This window comes from Eptesicus fuscus, chromosome 6 (genome assembly GCF_027574615.1).
Source record: "Eptesicus fuscus isolate TK198812 chromosome 6, DD_ASM_mEF_20220401, whole genome shotgun sequence".
In the NCBI taxonomy this organism is placed as follows: Eukaryota; Metazoa; Chordata; class Mammalia; order Chiroptera; family Vespertilionidae; genus Eptesicus; species Eptesicus fuscus.
In genome coordinates, this window is record NC_072478.1 from 54,152,768 (window position 1) to 54,174,487 (window position 21,720).

Below are 21,720 nucleotides of genomic sequence, written 5' to 3' on the forward strand. Positions count from 1 at the left end.
ACCCCCCCAGGGCAAATCCTTGTCCTTTTAGTATTTTTTAATCAAGGTATAATTGACACACAATAAAGTGAACATATTTAAAGCGTACTGTATGAGAAGTTTGACCCATATATTCACCAAGACAACAAACATGTCTATCACCCCAAAACTTTCCTTGTGTACCTTTTTAACCTTTTCTTCCTACCTACTGCTCCCTACTTGCTTTCTGGCAATATAAATTAGTCTATATATTCTCGAGTTTATACAGTGTACTCGTTCATATATTCTATACTTTCATACACATGGAATCATGCAGTATGTAGTCGTTTCTGTCTGGCTTCCTTCACTTAGCATGATTATTTTGAGATTCATCCATCCTATTGCATACATCAGTATTTAGTTCTCACTCATTCTTGTGTAGCATCCATGGCACAGATAGTCCACATTTTGGAAGTCCAGTCACCCAAGGGTGGGAGTATGGGTTGTTCCCAGATTGGGACCTATTACAGAGAAAGCTGCACTGAACATGTGTGTGCAAGTCCTGAAATGGACATCACTCTCTTTTTCTTGGGTGAATCGCTAGTAGTGGAATGCCTGGGTCATATAGGCAGTGTGTTCCCATTTTTTGGAGACTGCCAAACTCTTTCCCAGAGTCGTCGTACAATTAATTGTACATTCCTTTGACAAGTGAGTTCGTATTGCTCCACATCCTTGCTAACACTCGTTAAGATTAGTCTTCCTAGTTGTAGCCATTGCAGTAACTGTGCGGTGGTGGTTTTAATTTGCATTTCCCTGGTGATGGATGATCTTATGTGCTTATTTACTGTCTTTATGTCTTTGGTATAGTGTCTGTTCAGCCCTTTGGCTCATTTAGGGGAAAAAAAATTGCTTGTTTTTAATAAGAATGTCGAGTTTTGAGAGCTCTTCCTACATTCTAGGTAGAATTCCTTTATAAGATATATGATTTGCAGTCTGTGCTTCTCTTTTCATTCTTTTAGCAATGTCATTGGAAGAGAAGTTTTCCATCTGAATGAAGCCCAATTGATTATTTTTTCTTTTATGAGCCATGTTTTGGTGTTGTATCTAAGGAATCCTTGTCTAAGCCAGCGTTACAAAGCTTTTATCCTGGATTTTTCTCCTAGAGATTGTTGTCCTCTATTGACTGATATGTAGCTTAAAAAGCATTTTTTCTGAGTTTTGGTTGTTTCTGGTGGCAGGTAAAGCCAGTCCTTCCTACTCCATTTGTCTGGAAAGAGAATCCTCTTTGGGGAATCATTTTAATTCTAAAACCTTTATTTTAAATTATAAAACATGTTTGCTCTTAGAAGTAGCCTAACAGGAGCATCTTGAAAGTTCTATTTATATTCCTATTCCAGACAGAACATTGAAAAATGCATTGTAAGCCTAGAGGGACCTTTCTAACATTCGAGCTTACCCAGACCTGAGACTGCCTCTGGCTTTTCATTAGAGGAAATCAGTGAGTCAGCATTTGTGGATTCCCTTCCAGGGAACAAAGAGCTGCAGGAGGACCGGCTCTGTGTGTAGAGTGAGTCCTGCTCACCTTCTGGAAGGAGAGTGTTTGTTCCCTGGAGGACCACAAATAGGAACCCTGTGGACGTGAATCTAAGTGCTGCTTTAGAAAGCAGCATACTAGCCACCCTCCAGGGCACATGTCTGTAGATCTCGCGTGCACGGTGCCCCAGAGAAGTGGACTTGTCCTACACGGTGCACACACGTGTTGGCAGAACTATTCCAAGGGGAGTGAAAACAGCACTCTCCGAAAGAACAGGCTGGCAGTTGAGTATTTGAATTGGTCAGCAACTTTAATGAATCATTAAGCCCTCTGAGCATCTATTTCTCCCCCCCCAAAAAAAAAAACAGTTTCAAAGAAAGCAGCTGTGGTCGGGCTTCTAGGGGTGGATGTATTTTTGCATTGCAAGTGTTAACTGCTGTTTGATAGTGGCCCTCCTCGTGGGTAGTAAGATGGCATCACACTGTGGTTTGGTTTGCATTTCCCTAATGATTTGTGGTGTTCAGTATCTTCTCATGTGTTTATTGAACACACAAGTTTATGTCATCTTTGGAGAATTGTCTACTCAAGTTCTTGGTCCATATTTTTGTTTTTATATATGTTCTGGATATTAACTCCTTATCTAATATATGATTTCAAACATTTTTCTCCCATTTCGTGACTTTTGTTTGTTTTGGTGTCAAAGTCTTCTCTTCTGAACTTACAAGTCAGTAGTTTATTTCTTTAAATTTTGCCAGTTATGGATTCCAGTTGTCTCTGATTCCAATTTATTTAGAGTGTAAAAAAGCGTTTTTCTTATAACTTCTTTGACTTCATTATTAATGAATGTTTCGTATGCTGCACATCTACAGAACATGTGCCATTCATTGCTCATAGCCAGTTTTTCAAATCTGTCAGAGAGTAACTTTCTATGAGAATGCTGGGGGGAAACTAGGGCCTGGCCTTGTCTGGGAGGTATAAAGGAATTGTGCATTCCATTCCCACCTGAATCTTTGGGATTTATGATGCCACAGGGTGAGCTTTGTGGGGGAAAAAAAAATAATTATCCCGTAGAAAGAAGCACTGAGGGTCCTGGAAGCTCGCTCATTGAGAATCACATCTAAATCTAACCTGACACACAGGAATCTCTCTCTAATCTGAAATATATCTAGGGAAGATTTTGGAAAACTATCTCATTGTCTAACACCTGTGTCAATAAATCCCTCCCTCTTATGCTGCCTAAATCCCTCTTCTTACAATATAAAATAACCATGTAATGCCTTGGGTTTACCTAGTGCCTTTCTTCCTAAGTCCCATCATTAAATCCTTCTAATATCTCCATGTGGTAAGGATGAGTAAATATTACTATTTATACTTCATCACCTCATCTTAATTCCTTTCTCTATAAAAGAGGAATAATAATATTTACTCCTTTTTTTACCCTTTCATGGAGAAAAGAATTAAGGCAGGGAGTGATTAAGTGCATTTTCCCTGGTTCCTAAGGGAGGCGGGAGCAGAAGGCAGGAATGGAGAGGACACAGCACCTGTGAGAGGCATCTGTGCACAGCCAGTTCTGCACCTGGTTAGCTCCTAGGCTGCTGGTAGGTGAGGTCTCACTTTGGCGTCCCACACATAGAAGGGTCTCACTCTGAGCTTCCTGTTCCGCTGTCTCCATCTTGAGGTCCTTCATAAAGTTTGAACAAGGGGTTCCACTAAGTAAAGTCGTGTAGCTCAGAGGGAATGACGAGTAGGAGAGCAGCACCTGTGGCGGCCCGTGCAGATGTGTCCATGGAAGTTGCAGGGATGGAAGGCAGAAGCCTCAATCGAGCAGGGTGTCCAATCGAAGGAAACCGGAGACTCATCCACACACTCGAAAGGAGCCTTAAACCTCAGGTATAATTTAATACAAAAAGAAATGGTGGGGAGAAACCAAGATGGCGCCATAGGTTAAACACCTAACCCGCAGCCGGGCACAACAATTTCAAAAATACAACTAGAGTTCAGAACGGTCATCGTCCAGAACCACAGGAAAGCTGGCGGACTGAAATGCCCACAGCTGGGGAGAAGGAGAAGGCCACGGGGACAGTCGGAGGAGCCGCAAAAGCCTGAGGTATGGAGAAACGGACGGAGACACGAGCACGCGCGCCTGCGGGGAGGATGGAGCCGGAGAGGAAGGGGCGGCTGACGGCCTGGCCGGCGTTCACTGGCAGGAAGGAGATAAAGGCTCCGGATTGCGCTGAGCGCAGGCTCCGACTGCACTGAACCCCGTTCCGGGCGAAACCCTGGGAAGCCAGGCGCAGGCTGGGGGAATGAATCTGGGCTGTGGGGCGCAGGCACAGAGGAGCGGCGGAAGGCAGAGCTCCAGAGGCGCGCGCAGGAAGGGGCGCAAAGGACGGACTGTTGCCTGCGCCACTGAACTGCCCTAGCGGGAAGGAGACAAGGGCTCCGGACCGTGCTGAACCCCAGTTCCGACTGCACTGAACCCCAGTTCCGGGCGAAACCCTGGGAAGCCAGGCACATGCTGGGGGAATGAATTTGGCCTGTGGGGCAGAGGCACAGAGGAGCGGCGGCTCCAGAGGCGCACACGGGAGGGCGCGCAGAGGAGGGACTGTTGCCTGCGCCACTGAATGGCCCTGCTGGGAAGGAGACAAAGGCGCCAGACTGCGCTGAGACCCAGTTCCAACTACATTGAAACCCAGTTCCAGGCAGCGGGCGAAACTCCAGGGCGCGTTTCTCTCAGAGGTGTTTGCAAGGAATACAGAGGGACACAGACACAGGAGCCTCATGTCTCCTGCACAGCAACTCTTCCTATATAGACAAAGAGGGTCCTCATGGACAATTGGCCTGGAGGACAATTCCTCCTAGTGACACCAACAACAATCAAGACTTAACTGTAGATACTCACTCAGTTTCGCAACTGCGCCGCCCCCGCAGGCCGCCCGGCCCGGGGCACTGGGGACGCCGCGGCGGCAGCGGCGCCCGGAGCCCGGCGGCCGCCCAGCGCCCATCCCCGCCGCGAGGCCCCCGCGCGCCTGGTTCCGCGGGCCGCGCGCCCCGCACACCGGACGGAGGCCCGGGCGCCCTCTCCGTGCACCTCCCGGCGCCACTAGACCTCAGTAGAGTTGACTGAATTCAAGGGATTAAGAAGAACAAATTGGGGAATTCGAAAAAGATGACGGCGGAGGTGAAGGCTGATGTGTTGCCTCACATGGCAGTTTCGGAAATACAACTGGAACATGGACTAGTGAGGGTGGCGACTGCTGCTCGCGTCTCCCCAGACCGGGCGGCTGCTCCTCTCAGTCAGCACCGCAGCCGGGGCCATGGGCTCGTGGGCGCCGCAGCAGCTGCTGTGGCGGCGGCCGCGGACTCGGCGCAGCGGCTCTCTGTGAAGGAAGAGACCATCTTTCTGCAGGAGGGGCGCATCCGCGCCACCGACCTGGCCGAACTGCGCAGTGAGATCCTCGAGGCCCCGGAGGCCGCCAACACCGATTTGGAGGATTCTTAGGAGTTCTCATCTTACATTCAAGCCCTTTAAGCCATTTTGACAGAGGAGAATCAAGAAGGCGGCTAAGTTAAACAAAGGAACTGCGAACTCCACCGCGCACAGCAATTTCAGGGGCACGAATGGAGGACAGAGCCTCTGCCATCCAGAACTACAGGAGAGATGGCTGAATGGTAGATTTATAGCTAAGAGGGAAGAGGAAACCAGCGAAATCGGAGGGGATGAGGTGTGGAGGCGCGTGGGTCTGGTTGGTGGCGGGGGAAAGGGGCTTTTGTTCCAAACCTAGGGGAGATTAGCTCTCCATCACACTGAAATCTAGCTTCTGGGGACCCGTGGGAGACCCAGATGCCTGCGGGGAGAGGCGGGACTCTTGAAGAGGTGCCAAGCGCCCCTGGGTCTGGGGGAGGCCGCGCTCCCCTGGGTCCGAGTGAGGCCAGGGGTCCATAGATCCAGGTGAGGCCTCGCGCATCTAGGCCCGGGTGAGCCCAAGTGGCCCTGGGTCTGGGAGAGGCCAAACATCCCTGGGTCCAGGTGAGACCATGTGTCCCTGGATCGGGTGAGGCCTCGTGAACCTAGGCCCGGGTGAGCCCAAGTGGCCCTGGGTCTGGGAGAGGCCAAGCGTCCCTGGGTCCGGGTGAGACCATGTGTCCCTGGATCCGGGTGAGGCCTCGAGCACCTAGGCCCGGGTGAGGCCACGTGCCCCTGGGTCTGGAAAAGACCAAGCGCCCCTGGGTCCAGGTGGGACCATGTGTCCCTGGATCCGGGTGAGGCCTCGTGCACCTAGGCCCGGGTGAGCCCAAGTGGCCCTGGGTCTGGGAGAGGCCAAGCGTCCCCGTGTCCGGGTGAGACCATGTGTCCCTGGATCCGGGTGAGGCCTCGTGCACCTAGGCCCGGGTGAGCCCAAGTGGCCCTGGGTCTGGGATAGGCCAAGCGTCCCTGGGTCCGGGTGCGACCATGTGTCCCTGGATCCAGATGAGGCCTCGTGCACCTAGGCCCGGGTGAGCCCAAGTGGCCCTGGGTCTGGGAGAGGCCAAGTGTCCCTGGGTCCGGGTGAAGCCAGAGCCTGGGTCCGGGTGAGGCCGTGTGCCCCTGGATCCATCCGGGTGAGGCTGGGTCCCAGGCCCGGGTGAGACCACGCGCCCCTTGGGTATGGGTGAGGCCACGTGCCCCTTAGTCCGGGTGACGCCGTGCCCCTGGGTTCGGCCGAGACCAAACCAGAGGGAGTCGGACCTCCGTTACCGCCATTTGTCCACCATCCAGAGCTGGGGGGTCAGTGCTGACATGTACACATAAGGAACTACTGGACATTGAAATTGAGTCTCAAAAGAACTGTTGGTCCAGGGGGAAGCTCGCTACAGACTGATTCATTTGCCTGTCAGCATAACTATTATTGCTCGTCTCACATTCAGTGCTTATTAGTATATATCTAGTGACATATGATCTCGCTCATTTAGGGGAAATGATGAACAACATAGACTGAGGAACAAGAACAGAACCAGAAGCAAGGAGGCATCGATCGGACTATCGGGCCTCAGAGGGAGGATAGGGGAGGGTAGGGGGAGGGTGGGGGGGAGGGGGAGAGTTCAACCAAAGGACCTGTATGCATGCATATAAGCCTATCCAACGGTTAAGTTCAACATTGGATTGGGGCATGCGTGGGGAGAGGGGTGGTATGGGAATGGGGGGATGAGGACAAATATGTGACACCTTAATCAATAAAGAAATTAAAAAAAAAAAAAAAAAAAAAAAGAAATGGTGAAAAAATTTCTTAAGGGACAGAGACATCGTTAAGCAACAGAAAAGAGGAACGTTATTATCTGCGCCATTTTGGACTAGGGCAGATCATATGAAATGACTGACATTGAAGATGCCAGTTGATCAAGGTCATGGTTAAAGGGACTAGAAAGTGTATATAGGTTCACACAGTCAGTCATTATTTGCAGATTCTGTATTTTGAGTTTGCCTAGTAGTTAAAATTGTATCCTTCCACCCTGGTCAGTGATGCTCAAGAGTTAGAGCATGAGCCAACACACACGAGAGGGTCACAGGTTCAATTTCCAGTCAAGGGCATGTACTTGGGTTGCAGGCTTGATCCGAGGCAACCAATCCAATCTATGTGTCTCTCTCTCTCTCTCCCCTTCCACTCTCTCTCAAAAAACAATGGAAAAATGTCTTCAGGTGAGGATTAATAAAAACATTTAAAATACTTGTAACCCCCAAATCAATACTCTCAGCACTTTCACAGGCATGAGTAGAGTAATAAAGTGAGTCACCCAAAGTGCATGTTCCCAATGAAGGCCAAACAAGGTGAAATTCTCTCTTCTTGTTTCAGCTCATGATCTATTTGATAACACACTTCTTGCATTTTTGTTAGTGATTTTGCTGTTTAAAATTGTCCCCAAATGTAGTGCTTATACACTGTCTTGTGTTCTTAAGGGCAGGAGGCTGTGATGTGCTTCATGGAGAAAATAAGTGTTCAGTAAGCTTCGTTCAGGCATGAGGTATAGTGCTATAGAATGTGAGTTCAATGTTAAGGAATCAGCAATGTACATTAAATAAGGAGTCTTTAAAGAGAAACACACATAAAACAAGGTTAAGTAGAGATCATTTTATGAAAATGTCATGGGAACCTAACTCCATATTTCCCTAGGAGTGAAGGTTCAGTGTTTGGAATTCACTGTTCCCGATGACTGTGGACAATGAGAGTCAGCTGTAAATGGGTACGATCACAGGGGCTATAGGAACAAAGGGAAATGGCTCCTGAGGGCACAGTCAGAAATGGAAGGCATAAGTGATGGCAACTGTCCCTTTGAGTGACAGATTCTAGAGCCTGTAAGCTAGACAGCCCCCTTACCTAGCTCAGCCCCTGTACAAGGTTCTCCCGAAAGCAGTTCCTAAAGGCCCAGAGAATCTGTCTAATATTTGGAAAGCCAGATCTAGCTGGTGTCGTATCTCCTGACTCAGACTTATTTTTCACATTTAATATTTATGAAATCAGGAGACATCTTGTACTTGATTTATATATTTTAATAAACAACCAAAACCTATTCTCCCTTAAATTGTCACTAAATCCATGGCATGCCTTCCAATCCAGGAGCCAGCAGATGTTTTTCCCTAAAAGGCCACATTAAGTACTGTAGGTTCTGTGGGTCCTGTGGTCCTTGTCACAACAACATGGCCCTGCCCTGGCAGTCTGAAAGCAACCACTGATAATCTCTAAATGAGTGAGCATGGCTGCGTCCCAGTAAAACTATTTCATACAATTTCCACGTCACAAAATATTCCTTTGATTTTTCCCCCCAACCATTTAAAAGTGTACAAAAACAATTCTTGGGCCAGATTTGGCCACAGACTGCCAACCAGTTCATTCAATGGCATCATCGCATCACGGGAGGAAACGAGTCACCTTGGTGTCAGGGCCGTGGGTCAGCAGAGGCTGCCCTTGGCCAGTGTGGCTGCCCCTGGTTGCTGCGTGTTCCTCTTCTGTTTGCGACTGAAATAAGGATTTAACTGCTCAATCTTGACTAAACCTGATATTAAAGTTGGTAACTTAGGAACATGAATTGGTTTAGATTTTTACGTTGCTTGGTGTGGTGTGCGTTTGCAAGAAGGATCTAGGAAATATTGAAAACAAAATTGGGAAAAGTTCGTACTTCTATATACAGTAACATGCCAATGCATTTCAAACACAACCCTTTCATTAGAATTCCTTTGTGCAGCCATGTTCTAATTATCCCTTTATCTTGAAGCTCTACTTTCTTCTCCTCCATTGTGTCATTTTTCTTTGTGTTTTCACACATACAATAGACCTTATTCACAAGAAGGCGGAGCTGCAATCTAGAACGAGGCTTGTAATACAAGGAAACTTACACAGAGTAGGAATTAAATAAATTTGAGTACAAAAAAAATCAGAAGGGAAATGAACCCATCTTGCTTAGCACAGCATCCAAACAACATACTTTGAAGATTAAATATTCATCACTGACCAGATACCAGTTTTTTTAATGTATTATAAAAATGGTGAAGAAGAAATTAAAATGTGACATCTCAGATAATTAGATGCTAATGGGTGGAAATGCCCTTGGTTTTTCATGAGATGTTGAGTAGCGCCCTCCTCTCAACCCAAAACCACTCCCTCAGGCAGTCTCTGTGAAACAGAGGTACTTCTCTGGCCTGGAGCCGTGGCTTTGGGGCCACACTCACTGAGGTTCCCCTTACCTAGAATTTGCAGGCAGAGCTCACAGCCCCGCCCTGTTGACTCCAGATGGCCCCTGCCCATGCAGACTGGTCCTTGGCAGAGGAGGGCGGCCTTTTTAAAATGGGGAATCAACAAAAGATGCCCCCTTCTCGATGGTGACTGTGCTATCCCAGATCTCCCAAGCATCCTGCTAAGCTTCCCACAGGCTTTTAAAGGCCTCGAATTTCGCTGACACACTAGCATAGCTCACCTGTTAAGCTTTGGGCTATGACAATGGTCGGCAAACTCATTAGTCAACAGAGCCAAATATCAACCGTACAACGATTGAAATTTCTTTTGAGAGCCAAATTTTTTAAACTTAAACTTCTTCTAATGCCACTTCTTCAAAATAGACTTGCCCAGGCCGTGGTATTTTTTGGAAGAGCCACACTCAAGGGGCCAAAGAGCCGCATGTGGCTCACGAGCCGCAGTTTGCCGACCACTGTGCTATGAAATGTCTTTTGGTGAGTGTTTGAAAACTAGTCTTCTTAGATATTTTTCTGATGGTAACTTCCTTTATTGAGATATAGTTGACATATAAAGCATGTACATTTAAGGTGTACATCGTCTTGCTTTGATACAATTATATATTGCAATATGATTACCACTGTAGCATCCCTATCACATCACATAATTATCTTTTCTTTTTGGTGGTGGAACAAGTAAGATCTAGTCTCTTAGCATCTCTAAAGATGATAATACAGTACTGTTGTCTGTAAACCTAGGACTTGTTTGCAAGGTTATACCTTCAACATCTCCCCACCCCCCTAGCCCCTGGTAACTACCATTCTGCTGTTTTTATGAGTTTGGCTTTTTCAGTTCCACATATAAGTGATATCATATATTTGTCTTTTTCTGTCTGACTTCTCTCACTTACCATAATAGCCTTCCAGTCCATCCATGTTGTTGCAAATGTTCTTTCTCTTGGCTGAATAGTATTCTACTGATGGATACTTAGGTTGTTTCTATGCCTTGGCTACTGTGAATAACATAATGAACATGGTAGTGCAGATATCTCTTCAATATTCTGTGTTCATTTCCTTTGGATACAGACCCAAGAGTGGAGTTGCTGGATCATATAGTGCTTCAGTCAATTTTTAATATTGTTAGGAATCTCTATTTTTCATAATGGCTGAACCAATATACATTCTTACCAACAGTGCACAAGGATTCTATTTCTCCACATCCTTACCAACACTTATTTCTTATCTTGATGGCAGCCATTCTAACAGGTATGAGGTGATATCACATCGTGGTTTTGACTTGCATTTCCCGGATGATTAGAAATGTTAAGCATCTGTTCATGTACCTGTTGGCCATCTGTATATCTTCTTTGGGAAAATATTCAAGTCCTCTGTTTTTTAATTGGATTATTTGTTAGTGAGATATATGAGTTCATTATACATTTTGAATATTAACCCCTTCACCAATATATAGTTTGCAAATATTTTCTCCCATTCTGTACATTGCCTTTTCATTATTTTATTGTTTCTTTTGCTGCATAGAAGCTTTCATTTTAATGTAGTCCTACTAGCTGAGTTTGCTTTTGTGCCTTACTTGGCTTTGATATCAGGGTAATGCTGGCCTCATATAATGAGTTTTGACGTGTTCCCTTTTCTTTGGTTTTTTGGAAGAGTTTGAAAAGGATTGATGTTAATTATTCTTTAAATGTTTAGTAGAATTCACCAGTGGAGCCACCTGCTCCTAGGGTTGTGAATATTGATTGAATCTTCTTACTCATTATTGGTCTGTTCAGATTTTCTATTTTTTTCTAATTAGGTGTTGGCATGTTGGTATATTTTTAGAAATTTATCCATTTCTTTTATTTATTTAATTCTTTATTTTTTAAAGTATTACATAAGTCTCCTTTTTCTCCCATTGACCTCTCCCCAGCCGCCTATGTCCATTGGTTATGCTCATATGCATGCATACAAGTCTTTGGTTAATCTCTTACCCTCTCAGCCCCCACCTTCCTTCGTAGGTTGGACAGTCTGTTCGATGTTTCAATGACTGTGGTTCTATTTTTGCTCATCAGTTTATGTTGTTCATTAAGAATTTATCCATTTCTTAGAAGTTATCCAATTTGTTAGCTTCTCACTATTCATACTAGTCTCTTATGATCCTTTGCATTTCTATAGTATTGGGTGTAATGTCTCCTCTTTCATTTCTGATTTTATGTCTTTTTTTTTTCCCCCCATGGTCTAGCCAAAGATTTGTTTCTTTCTGGTATCTATTTGTTTTGTTCCCACTCTGATCTTTATTTCCTTCCTTCTACTAACTTCAGGCTTAATTTGTTGTTCTTTTTTAGTTCTGAAGGTGTAAAGTTAGGTTGTTTATTTGAGACCTTTCTATTTCTTAATATATGCACTTATCACTATAAAATTCCCTCAGCACTGCTTTTGCAGCATCCCATAGGTTTTGGTATGTTGTGCTTTCATTTGTTTTGAGATGGTTTCTTTTCCTTTAGATGTCTTCTTTGACCAGCTGATTGCTCAGAAGTATGTTTAATTTCCACATGTTGGTTTCTAGTTTCATACCATTGTGGCCAGAAAAGATGTTTTCTGTAGTTTACATCTATTTTAATTTTTACTAAGATTTGTTTTAGTTCCTATTATATGTTCTGTCATGGAGAGTGTTCTGATGTACTTGAAAATAAAGTGTATTCTGCTCCTTTTGGATTGGAATATTCTATACATATCTGTTAGGTCCATTTGGACTAATGTATGGTTCAAGTCCAGTGTCTCCTTGTTGATGTGCTGTCTGGATGAAAGTGAGGTATTCAAGTCCCCAACTATTACAGTATCGTCTATTTCTCCCAGATCTGTTACATATGATTGCTTTGAATTCATTTTCTTGATGAATTGTCCCCTTTACTATTATATATTGGCCTTCTTTGTCTCTTATTACCAGTTTTGGGTTAAAGTTTGTCTCAGTATATTTACCTCACCTTCCATGGAATGTCTTGTTCCATTCCTTCACTTGGAGCCTGTGGATGTCCTTAAAGCCGAAGTGAGTCTCTTGTAGGCAATATATACCTGTAGTGTTGGTTCTTGCTTTTATTATTATTATTATTCAGTCCATTTAGATTTAGAGTTGTTAGTGATATGTGAGGATTTACAAATGCCATCTTATTGTGCTTTGGTTGTTTTGCATTTGCATTATTTCTTTTCCCTCCATGTTAGCCTGTCTTCGTAAGTTGTTGTCTTTCCGTGGTGCTATGCTCTGTTTCCGTTTTCTTTATCTTTTGTGCACCTACTCTAGGTTTTGGCTTTGTGGTTACAGAAGACATCTCCTGGATTAAACTTAAGCTGACAGCAATTTAAGTTCAATCATCTATAAAAGCTTCACCCTTTTATATCTTTGATGTCATTATTTACCTCTTTGTATTATGTGCTTAGCAAATTATAGTAGCTGTGGCTATTTTTAATACTTGTTTCCTTTGAAATTTGTATTGTAGTTAAGTGGGTAACACACATCCTATTACAGAATTTGGGATTTCTAAATCTGTTTATTTACCTTTACCAGTGTGTTGCATACTTTAATATGTTTCCATGTCACCGATTACCATTTGTGCATTTCAGCTTGAATTTCTTGAAAGGCAGGTCTAGTGGTGATGAATTGTCTCAGTTTTTGTTTTTCTAGGAAAGTGATTTCTCTTTGATAGCTGAAGGATAATTTTGCCAGATACAGTATACTTGCTGGCATTTTTTCTTTCAACATTGGAATATCTAACTCCACTCTCTCCTGGTCTGCAGGGTTTCTGCCGAGTTCCAATGATAGCTCAACTGGGATTCCTTTGTAGGTTATAATATTTTTTCCCCAGGATTCTTTCATCTTAAATTTTGGCAGTTTCATTACAATATGTTTTGGACAAGCTCTCTGTGCATTGATATAATAGGGTGCTCAATTCATTTCCCAAGTTGGGTTAGTTCTTTCCAGAAGAAGACACGGGGATATATTCTATTCCTTGTTGTTTTGATGAAATCCCACAGGCCATGTAGGCTTTCTTTATTATGTTTTCTTTGTTCTCCTCTCTAACTAGGTTATTTCACAATTCCTGTCTTCTAACTCACTTATTCTGTGCTCTACCCTTCTATATATGCTATTGCATTTTCTCATTTCATTCACTGAGTTCCTCGGCTACATAACTTCTACTTGGTTCTTTTTCATTATTTCATTGAATTGTCTTTGAGCTTTCTTGTAGTTCCTTGAGTTTCTTCAAAACAGGGATTTTGAATTCTTTATCAGCAAGATCACAAAATGCTGTGCCTTTGAACGCAGATGGTAGAGGATTATCTTTCAGTGGAGAGATTTCCTTGATTTTGAATGATGTTTGTAGTTTTGCATTGCTGCTTTCTCATTTGAAGTAGCAGACACCTCCTTGAATATTCTGTTCATTGATGCTGGTTTGGGGGGGGTGGGGGGGCGTTCTGCCTTCGTATGTTACTCTGGTCTTACTCCCTCTTGTGGTATAATTCTTAAGCTTTTATGCCTCTGGTTCTTACCACTGACCAGACTGCTGGCAAGAAACCTCTTTGTTTCTATAGGTGGTGCTATAGCTCAAGTTTGTGGTTTCTCTCTTGCCCATAGACCCTGGCCAGTTCTCTGAGGGCCCTCCCTACTGGGTCTTGTTCTTGCCTCCACACTTGGAAGTGGACACAGAGTGGGGGGAAGTGCAGACTTGGAGCATCAGGTGTGCCTGCGGAAGCATAAAGGGATCCCCCAGGTGTGGTGCTCCCAGCGGTTCCTCAGTAGACTTCCTGCTGAGCAGTCAGCAGCAGCAGCCTTGTCCCTGTAATGCCTTTGGATGCTTCTTTCCCAGTCTCCTTCCTCCTCCTAGTCATGGAGTTCCCGCCTCAGTCCTCCGGGTGCCACTGCAGAGAAAGGGGCTTCTCCAGTGCTCCACTGGGCAGCTGTGGGAGGTGCCACCACCACTGGTAGTTCATCCAGTGCATTGTGGCTGGGGGTTTGCTAGTCAAGTTCTTGCTGTCTCTGCTGCATTTAAATTCATTTGGCTTTTGCTCCGATGGCATGCTGGAATTCCCCCTTGGGAAGGCTAGATAGACCTCTGCAGTTTCTCTCTTCAGTTTCTGCCCAAGCCAGCACTCTCCAGGTTCACTGCTCTGCCGGGTGCACAGGTGGCAGGACGCTTCCCTGTCCTGGGCATAGTGCTGGATCCCACAGCTGTTGGTTGAATTGGGGACAAACAGGGTGAACCATCTTATGCCACCGTCACTCCTGATGGTGTCTTTTGATCCTTTTTTACTTGGTCACATCTAGAAGGCCTTCAGCTCCTGAGCCCAGCCTCCAGGAGCACAGAGCAGGGTGAGCTGGGTTTGCAAAGGGATCCACAAGTGAAGGGTGGCATCTCCATGTAACTATCGTGTCTTATTGAGAGCACCAGCCAGACTGAAGCAGGTTAAACCCACCAGAGTGTGCACCTTCCTCACTGGCCTGTGCCGCGTGGAGGTCAGGGGTTTTGAATGAAGCCCTGGCTCCTTTATAATCACTGCAGGACACTTTCCAGTGTTCACACCGATCATGGGAACACCTGGAATATATAACTACCGACCATTTCTCTTCCTGTGACAGTATGGAGTTGAAGTTCTGTATCTGCCTCTAACCCCATCATATAGCTGCCTAGAATTCTGATCTTTGAAAACAAAGCTTCAAACCTCCCCCCAAGGCTTATTTCAAGCAAATAAAGCTTGATCCTACTCAGGTGAAAGCTCTGGAGTCAGCAGTAACTTGGGAGAAGGGAGCACACTACTGAAAACAGGTGGGACCTGCTTCACGGAGGCAGCTATCCGCCAGGTGCTCGTCCCCACCAGGTGGTTCTGTAACCTTCGAGCCCCAGCGCCAGGCCCACCTGCAGGGCACCAAGAGGCCATGCGTGGGCGACCGCCCGGGGAGAGCCGGGGAGAAAGGCACTGAGAGAGGCCGCCAAGGGCCCCCGGTCCCGCTCTGACCTTGCCGGCTCCTCTGCCTCCGGCAGCTGTTGCCCAGCAGAGAAATGCTGAGCATCGAGCTAAACTTCTGTGATCCCAGCAGATGCATTTTGTACAGAATGAAAAGTCACTGCACAAGACTGTCTCTTATTCCTCATAATGTCGGATTCTTACCTCTCCATCGAGGCTGGTGTCACCAGGAAAGCCAGTGGGAGTCACTGAGGAGACGGCTGGCCTGGCTGTTAGTCTCACTGCAACTAAGGCGTTCGTGCTGACAGGCCGCAGGGCAGAGCTTTTGTCCTTGTAGCCGTGACGTCCCTAGGACCCCAGCCCCTCTGACTGCAGGGGTGGGGTGCATACGACCTCACATTAAAGCCCAACGTAAACAAGTCGAAGGGCATCGGACTGACGGGAAAAGATGGAAGCGGTAGCTTCACAGATTGAGGTCTGCGTTATCTACTCAGGCCGCTGAAATGCAGGTGCCCACTTACATCAGCCAGGTTTTGTTTTTGTCCATTGATTAATACCGGCAACAGGCTGCTCTGAAAAAAAAACACTGGGCACTAACAGTCAGAGAAAGGCAGGAGCGCCCCTCCCAGGGGCTGTGTGGCTGCATCGGTACTTCCTGTCTTCAAGGAGCTTGCAGGCCCCTTGAGCTGCAGATGTGCAAAGTGACACCAGTAGGAGGTAGAAACCACAGGATGGAAGAGGAGGGGTGTCACCTGGCTCTAACTGTCAAGTAAATCAGAAAGACAAAAAATGGCATCTGTGAGTTCAGAGGAGAGCAAGGGTCCTCAGGCCAAGGTTCCAGGTCTCCTGGGGGCGGGAGGTGACTGCAGGGAGTGGGGTTCTGTGAAAGGAAGAGCCTGGGAAACCTGCAGAAAAAGCCAAAACTCCTATCATTTGAAGAGATATTTTGGAGAAAGCATTCCATGCTAATTGAGTGTCCAAGAAAACTCCTGATCTACCCCTGCAGGGCTGTGGACATGGAGTGATTCAATTTTAAAGGTGGCCTGTGAGAAGTCTGGCTTTCCCCCCACAACACACACCAGGATGGGGGCGGGGGGAGGCGGGGCCTGAGGCTCCCTGCCCTGCCGGTTTCTGACATTGCAGGGAAACCGTAGTTTGGGGTGTCAGTAGGAACTATCTGTGGTGGTTTAGTGATGCACAACCACCTTGCAGGGTCTGACTACAGCCTGGCCTCACTCTGCCAACTCTCTGATCTTGGGAGAGTGTCCAGTGACGGTGTGTGCATTGGACCTGTTTGTGCCATGGTTTTCTGGCTCCTCCGAGCAGGGGCCCACCTGCTGTGTTCCTCTGCACGCCACTCATTGCTCCAGGGTCACACCTAGGAGACAGCATGAAGGTTAGACACTGTGCCCGCCGTGACACAGCAGTTTGGTGCACAAACAGCGTCCATTCTGGCTGGTCAGTGTCCCTGCCACCCAGTTCTCAGGGCCTAGTTCCCTACCTCATGCGCTGACCACCTGCAGCCACACCTTCCAGGAGGGCTGGAGACCTGGTACCGCAGCACCGCCCCCCCCCCTCCACCCCCAGCATCTGCAGCGGGTCAGGAATGTTCTCACCCAGTGACTGGGAGCGCATGCCTTCGATTGTCACAGGTGGTTCCTGGCCTGCAAAGGTCTTCAGCCTTGTCCCAGGGCCCGGTGGTCGTCCAGAGCAGCCACCCTGAGGGTGAGCTCTTTCCTAAGAGTGTGTGGTGGGGACAGGGCCCTCTCCCCGGGTGTGCACAGGGTCTAATGCCTCGCCTGGAGCTGCCCAGGCCACCCCTCCCTCTGCACTCACTGTAAACAGGAGCCCTGGGTATCCGCTGCTGGCTGGAAACAAGGAACAGAGGTGGGTGGAACTGGCAGCCCCGGGTCAGATGCATGGTGAGGGAGTAGCGACCGGGACCCTTGTTCCCAGCCAACCGGCGAGGAAAACAGCCGAGCTCCAGGCCTGTCCCTACTGGGTTTCTCAGCTCCTCCTAGGTGATGCTCGGTGCTGGGAATGCAGGTGTCACAGTCAGGGACAGAGGCGCTGAGAAGGCCGGGCCCTGTCCCCATTAGCAGTCACAGAGGCGCTCTGTGCACACTGCCTCGTGGTGAGAACTGATTTATTCTGCCTGCATCTGAGTGTACGTGAATCAGCACTGCTCTCGCCTGTTTCAGATGTCAGTAGGTCTGCGCAGAGCTTCTCCCTGTTCTGAAGCCCCGAGGGACCCCCCACTTGCTCACCCCAAGCTGCAGGGCTCCCTGCTCTCCCCCCACTGAAAGGTGTGGCACCACGTGGGGAGAGGGAGGCATGGGTGGCTTTAGCTTCCACAACCACTGGCCGCCACCTAAATTAAGAAACTTGCCATCCCGATTCTATTTTAAGAATCTTTCCTTCTGGAAAAGCAGAAAACAAAGCCCTCCTGCCCTTCACTTTATAGAAGGGGGACCAAGTTCCAATAAGATGACTGAGCAGGTTTGGTAAACTGTCCATAGAGATAAACGATGGGAGGAGTTTGGGACCAGGAGGAGAGCAGCATTAAAGAGGCTCCACCCTAGCAGAGCATCTTGGCCTCGTGATTGAAGAGGAGGCACCCTGAAAAGCAGGTGCTCTCCTCACCCTCAGTTTACAGATCTGGAAACCGAGGCACCACATTCACAAGGCGAGCATGTGAGTGAACTTGCCCAGAGCGGATGGGGTGGAGGCTTGTGCTATTTCCCAGCTTCTCTGGCCCCAGAACACTTACTGCACGTCCCAGTCTCTGGAACCCGCCAAGGGAACAGCACCCTGCAGCCACGAGCAGAGCCGGTATCTTTCCCAATGACATTTTCTTGATTTCTGGTTTGCAGCGAAGGCCTTGACCACACAGTCATTTGCTATCCCATGCAATTAAAGCTCGCTGTTCGAGTTTTAAAAACACCTGAGGGGAAATGACAGATGTGTTTTCGTAAGAATCGCTTTTCTGACGCGGGTTAGTATTGCCTGCTTTACCACAGAGGGAAATGACCAAAAGTCTAGTTTAAGCTAAAAAAATCAGAATGTGTACATTGTGATGTGAAATGATATTCCTAGTAAATAGAAGAGCAACCAAGAATGCGGTACTGCACCTGTGGTTACCGTTTCTTTACCTCACAAAAGTGGTTCAGACCCAGGAGGCTGAGAAGGTCCTTGGGTGACAGAGGAGGGAAAATGGATGGATGGGCGAGGGGACGTCAGAGTTGTCCTTGATGCTTTTACTTAAAATCCGCCTGCAGTGGAGCATGGATGACAGTGGACAGATGCATGGAGATGCAGTAGATGCCCTCACATTGAATATTGCACAGCTGTGAGAAAGAGAAATCCTGCCATTTGTGACAATATGGATGGACCTTGAGGGCAGGCATTATACTAAGTGAGCTAATCCAGAAGGAGAAAGACAAATACTGTATACTCTCACTTTCCTGCAGAATCTAAAAAAGCCAAATTCATAGAAACAGAGTAGGACAGTGGTTTCCAGGGGCTAGGGGAAATGTTGGTCAAAGCGGACACATTTCTAGGTATCAGAGGAGTACGTTCTGGGGATCTAATGTACAGCATGGTGATTATAGCTAATCACACAGTATATCTTAAGTACTTACACCACAAAAAAGAAATGGTAATTATGTGACATGACTCAGGTTTTGGCTAATCATTTTGCAATATATAAGTGTATCTCATCAACCTATGGTACAGCTTAAACTTATATAATGTTCTATGCCAAGTATAACATTGCATAGCTCAAAAGCTGGGGGCAAATGAAAAAAGTAACTGAGCCAAAACCGGTTTGGCTCAGTGGATAGAGCGTCGGCCTGCGGACTGAAAGGTCCCGGGTTCGATTCCGGTCAAGGGCATGTACATTGGTTGCGGGCACATCCCCGGTAGGGGGTGTGCAGGAGGCAGCTGGTCGATGTTTCTCTCTCATCGATGTTTCTAGCTCTCTATCCCTCTCCCTTCCTCTCTGTAAAAAATCAATAAAATATATTTAAAAAAAAAAAAGAAATAAAAGAAAAAAGTAACTGAGAAATCTAAGTCTGCCACCAGCTAAGGGCAGAAAACCTGAAGGAGGAAGGACTAGGGGAGGGGGAGTAGAGAAAGGATGAGGGGCTAAGCCAGGCCTAAAGGGGGCATGGCCCCTGCCAGCTAAGGAGCTCTGCCTTGTCCCTCACCAGCCCTGGGAAGGCCCATCACCCAAAGACACATGCTCGCCCCACCCAATCACACGAAGAATCTGAGGACAGCAATTCAGTGATCCAGCCACTAGGAACTTGGTTACTGTCCCTGTTGCCACCAATACATTTAATCCTGAGCAGTTACACGGCTCTTGGCTGAATTGGTTTTGCATGAAGGCATGTAGCGTGCCCGGTGACACGAGCACCCTCCTTCCTCCCCCAGGACAGGTGACTAAGATTTCCTGGCTGGATTTCTGAACGTTGCTCTGAGAACTTAACAAGTTATAAAGCAGAACGCTGCAGGGACAGGGATGGAAATCTGACCCGTGTCACGTCCCCTCTCTGTGTTGCAGCTGGTGAGTGACTTGTTGGAATTTTGCTTCTATACCTTCCGAGAGTCCCAGGCGCTGAAGGTGGAGTTCCCCGCGATGCTGGTGGAGATCATCAGCGACCAGCTGCCGAAGGTGGAGTCCGGGAACGCCAAGCCGCTTTACTTTCACAGGAAGTGACGGACTCGTCGTAGCAGAAGAACTTTGCCTTAAGTTCCCCTGTGTTGTTCCACACCCACGAAGGACCCGAGAAACCATATTTCTAACAGGTGATGGTTGAGTCACACTCGTTCAGCAGTCTCTGGAGTTTAAGGTCATGTTAAGGGTTTGGGGCCAGGTTAGAAGTTAGACATGGATTTGGCAAGACCCGAACAGTCTAAACTCTAAAGGACTCTCCCCTCTCCAGTCCCCAGCGCTTAGAAACATGTTCCTCTGGATGAAAAGCCATATCTAGTCAATAACTCTCTGATTTTGATACTTTAACAGATGGAAGTTTTAACTATGCCATGTAGTTTCTGGTATCAGCCGCTTGTTTTAAAAGGGTTCAAGGACTAATGAACTTTTTAAAGCTTACCCTTGGTTTGCACATACAACGTATAGGCTATATGGGGCATTAATATTCTTTTGTTATTTAAAAAAAAAAAAAAAAAAACCTATACAGATTCCCGTTGTGTAATAACAGAGCACGCGCGTGGGAGAGCGCCCCCCTCTGGCTCGCACTCGCCCACGGTCCTCCGCATCACCGGCGTTCCTCCCCCTTCGGCGTCCATTGGTTAATTAGAATGGATAAGATGTTAAAACAAATGCCTCGGTTTCAATTTCTAGTATCTATTGTGTTGGCTTTACAGATAATTTTTTGCAGTCTTTTGCTGTGCTGTACATTACTGTATGTATAAATTGTGAAGGACCTGAGTTATATATGGTATAAGGAACTTTTGTAAATGAGAAAAAAAGACATAAAAAAAAACTTCAATGGTTAATAGGAAGAATGGGAAAGTATTTTTGAAAGAATTCTATTTTGCTGGAGACTATTTAAGTACTATCTTTGTCTAAACAAGGTAAAAATTTCTTTTTGTAAAGTGAGATGCTCTGCATGCCTAATGAACCGTTTACAGTGTATTTAAGAAAGGGAGAGCTGTGCCTTTTTTAGCTTCACATCTGATTTACCATTTTCCAGTCTCTGTTGTAAATAACCACACTGAAACCTCCTCGGTTGTCTTTAAGCCTTTCTACTTTGTCTGTACCTTTGTTATGTCTTTGGTCTCCCGCGGGGGTGCTCGTGGACCGTGAGCATGTTCTCCGGCAGCGGGCTGTGCTGTCCGGAGGGCCTTGAAGGCGTCACCTGAGGACACACGTGGGAGCCGGGCCGGGAGCGCGGCTTTAGCACCGCCGCCCCTGTTCCTTGGTCCTCAAGACGCAGAACCAGAACCAGCCGCAGGTGAGGAGAGCCCGTGAAACGCAAGGGCTCAGCGAGCATAGTCTCATCCCATTTTAGAGACCTGCGTCTTCTCCCGTGGGGACAAAAATCCCATGCTCTCGCTCCACCTGTGAAAGGTGACGTGTTTGCGTCTGGTCTTGGGAAGGGGGTTCGTACTCCTGGCACCGGTCATGGGAGCACGCAGGTTTGCAGGACACACTGAGAGGCACGCTGGCACGGTCAGAGCAGCGTGGAGACCGCAGCACCATTAGAGGGATTTTAGATTTTTAAAAGGTGGGTTTTAACAATAAATTTTATACATAAACAGTTTTGGGGGGAAAACTACAGATCATATAAGCAAGACAGTGGCACTAAAATTTGTAATTCACTAATCTGTTTGGCACTGATGCAGTTTACGGCTTTTCTCTTGCCCCAAAATCAAACATCTCTCTTTGGGGACACTTAGCAATATGATTGCACTAAATAAACTACTTTGAATAGAGGCCAAATCAATCTTTAGAAGTGATGATAATCACCAGGTACTCAGTGAAATCACATTCTTTTCCAAAACCGACAAGCGGTGGCTGGAGAAGCCCACGGCCAGGAGGAGGCGGCGT

The 21,720-nt window shown here is 46.8% G+C and overlaps 1 protein-coding gene across 2 annotated transcripts in view; it reads left to right on the top strand.

Annotated features, from left to right (window-relative positions):
- Positions 1-20,915, top strand: part of NR3C2 (nuclear receptor subfamily 3 group C member 2) — a 305,287-nt gene extending 284,372 nt beyond the window's left edge. For both annotated transcript variants that reach the window (XM_028151490.2, XM_028151493.2), the window contains exon 9: positions 19,711-20,915. In XM_028151490.2, coding sequence (XP_028007291.2) covers positions 19,711-19,866 — 156 coding nt within the window. In that variant the 3' untranslated portion in view covers positions 19,867-20,915. The remainder of the gene's footprint in view (positions 1-19,710) is intronic.
- The last annotated feature ends 805 nt before the right edge of the window (positions 20,916-21,720 follow it).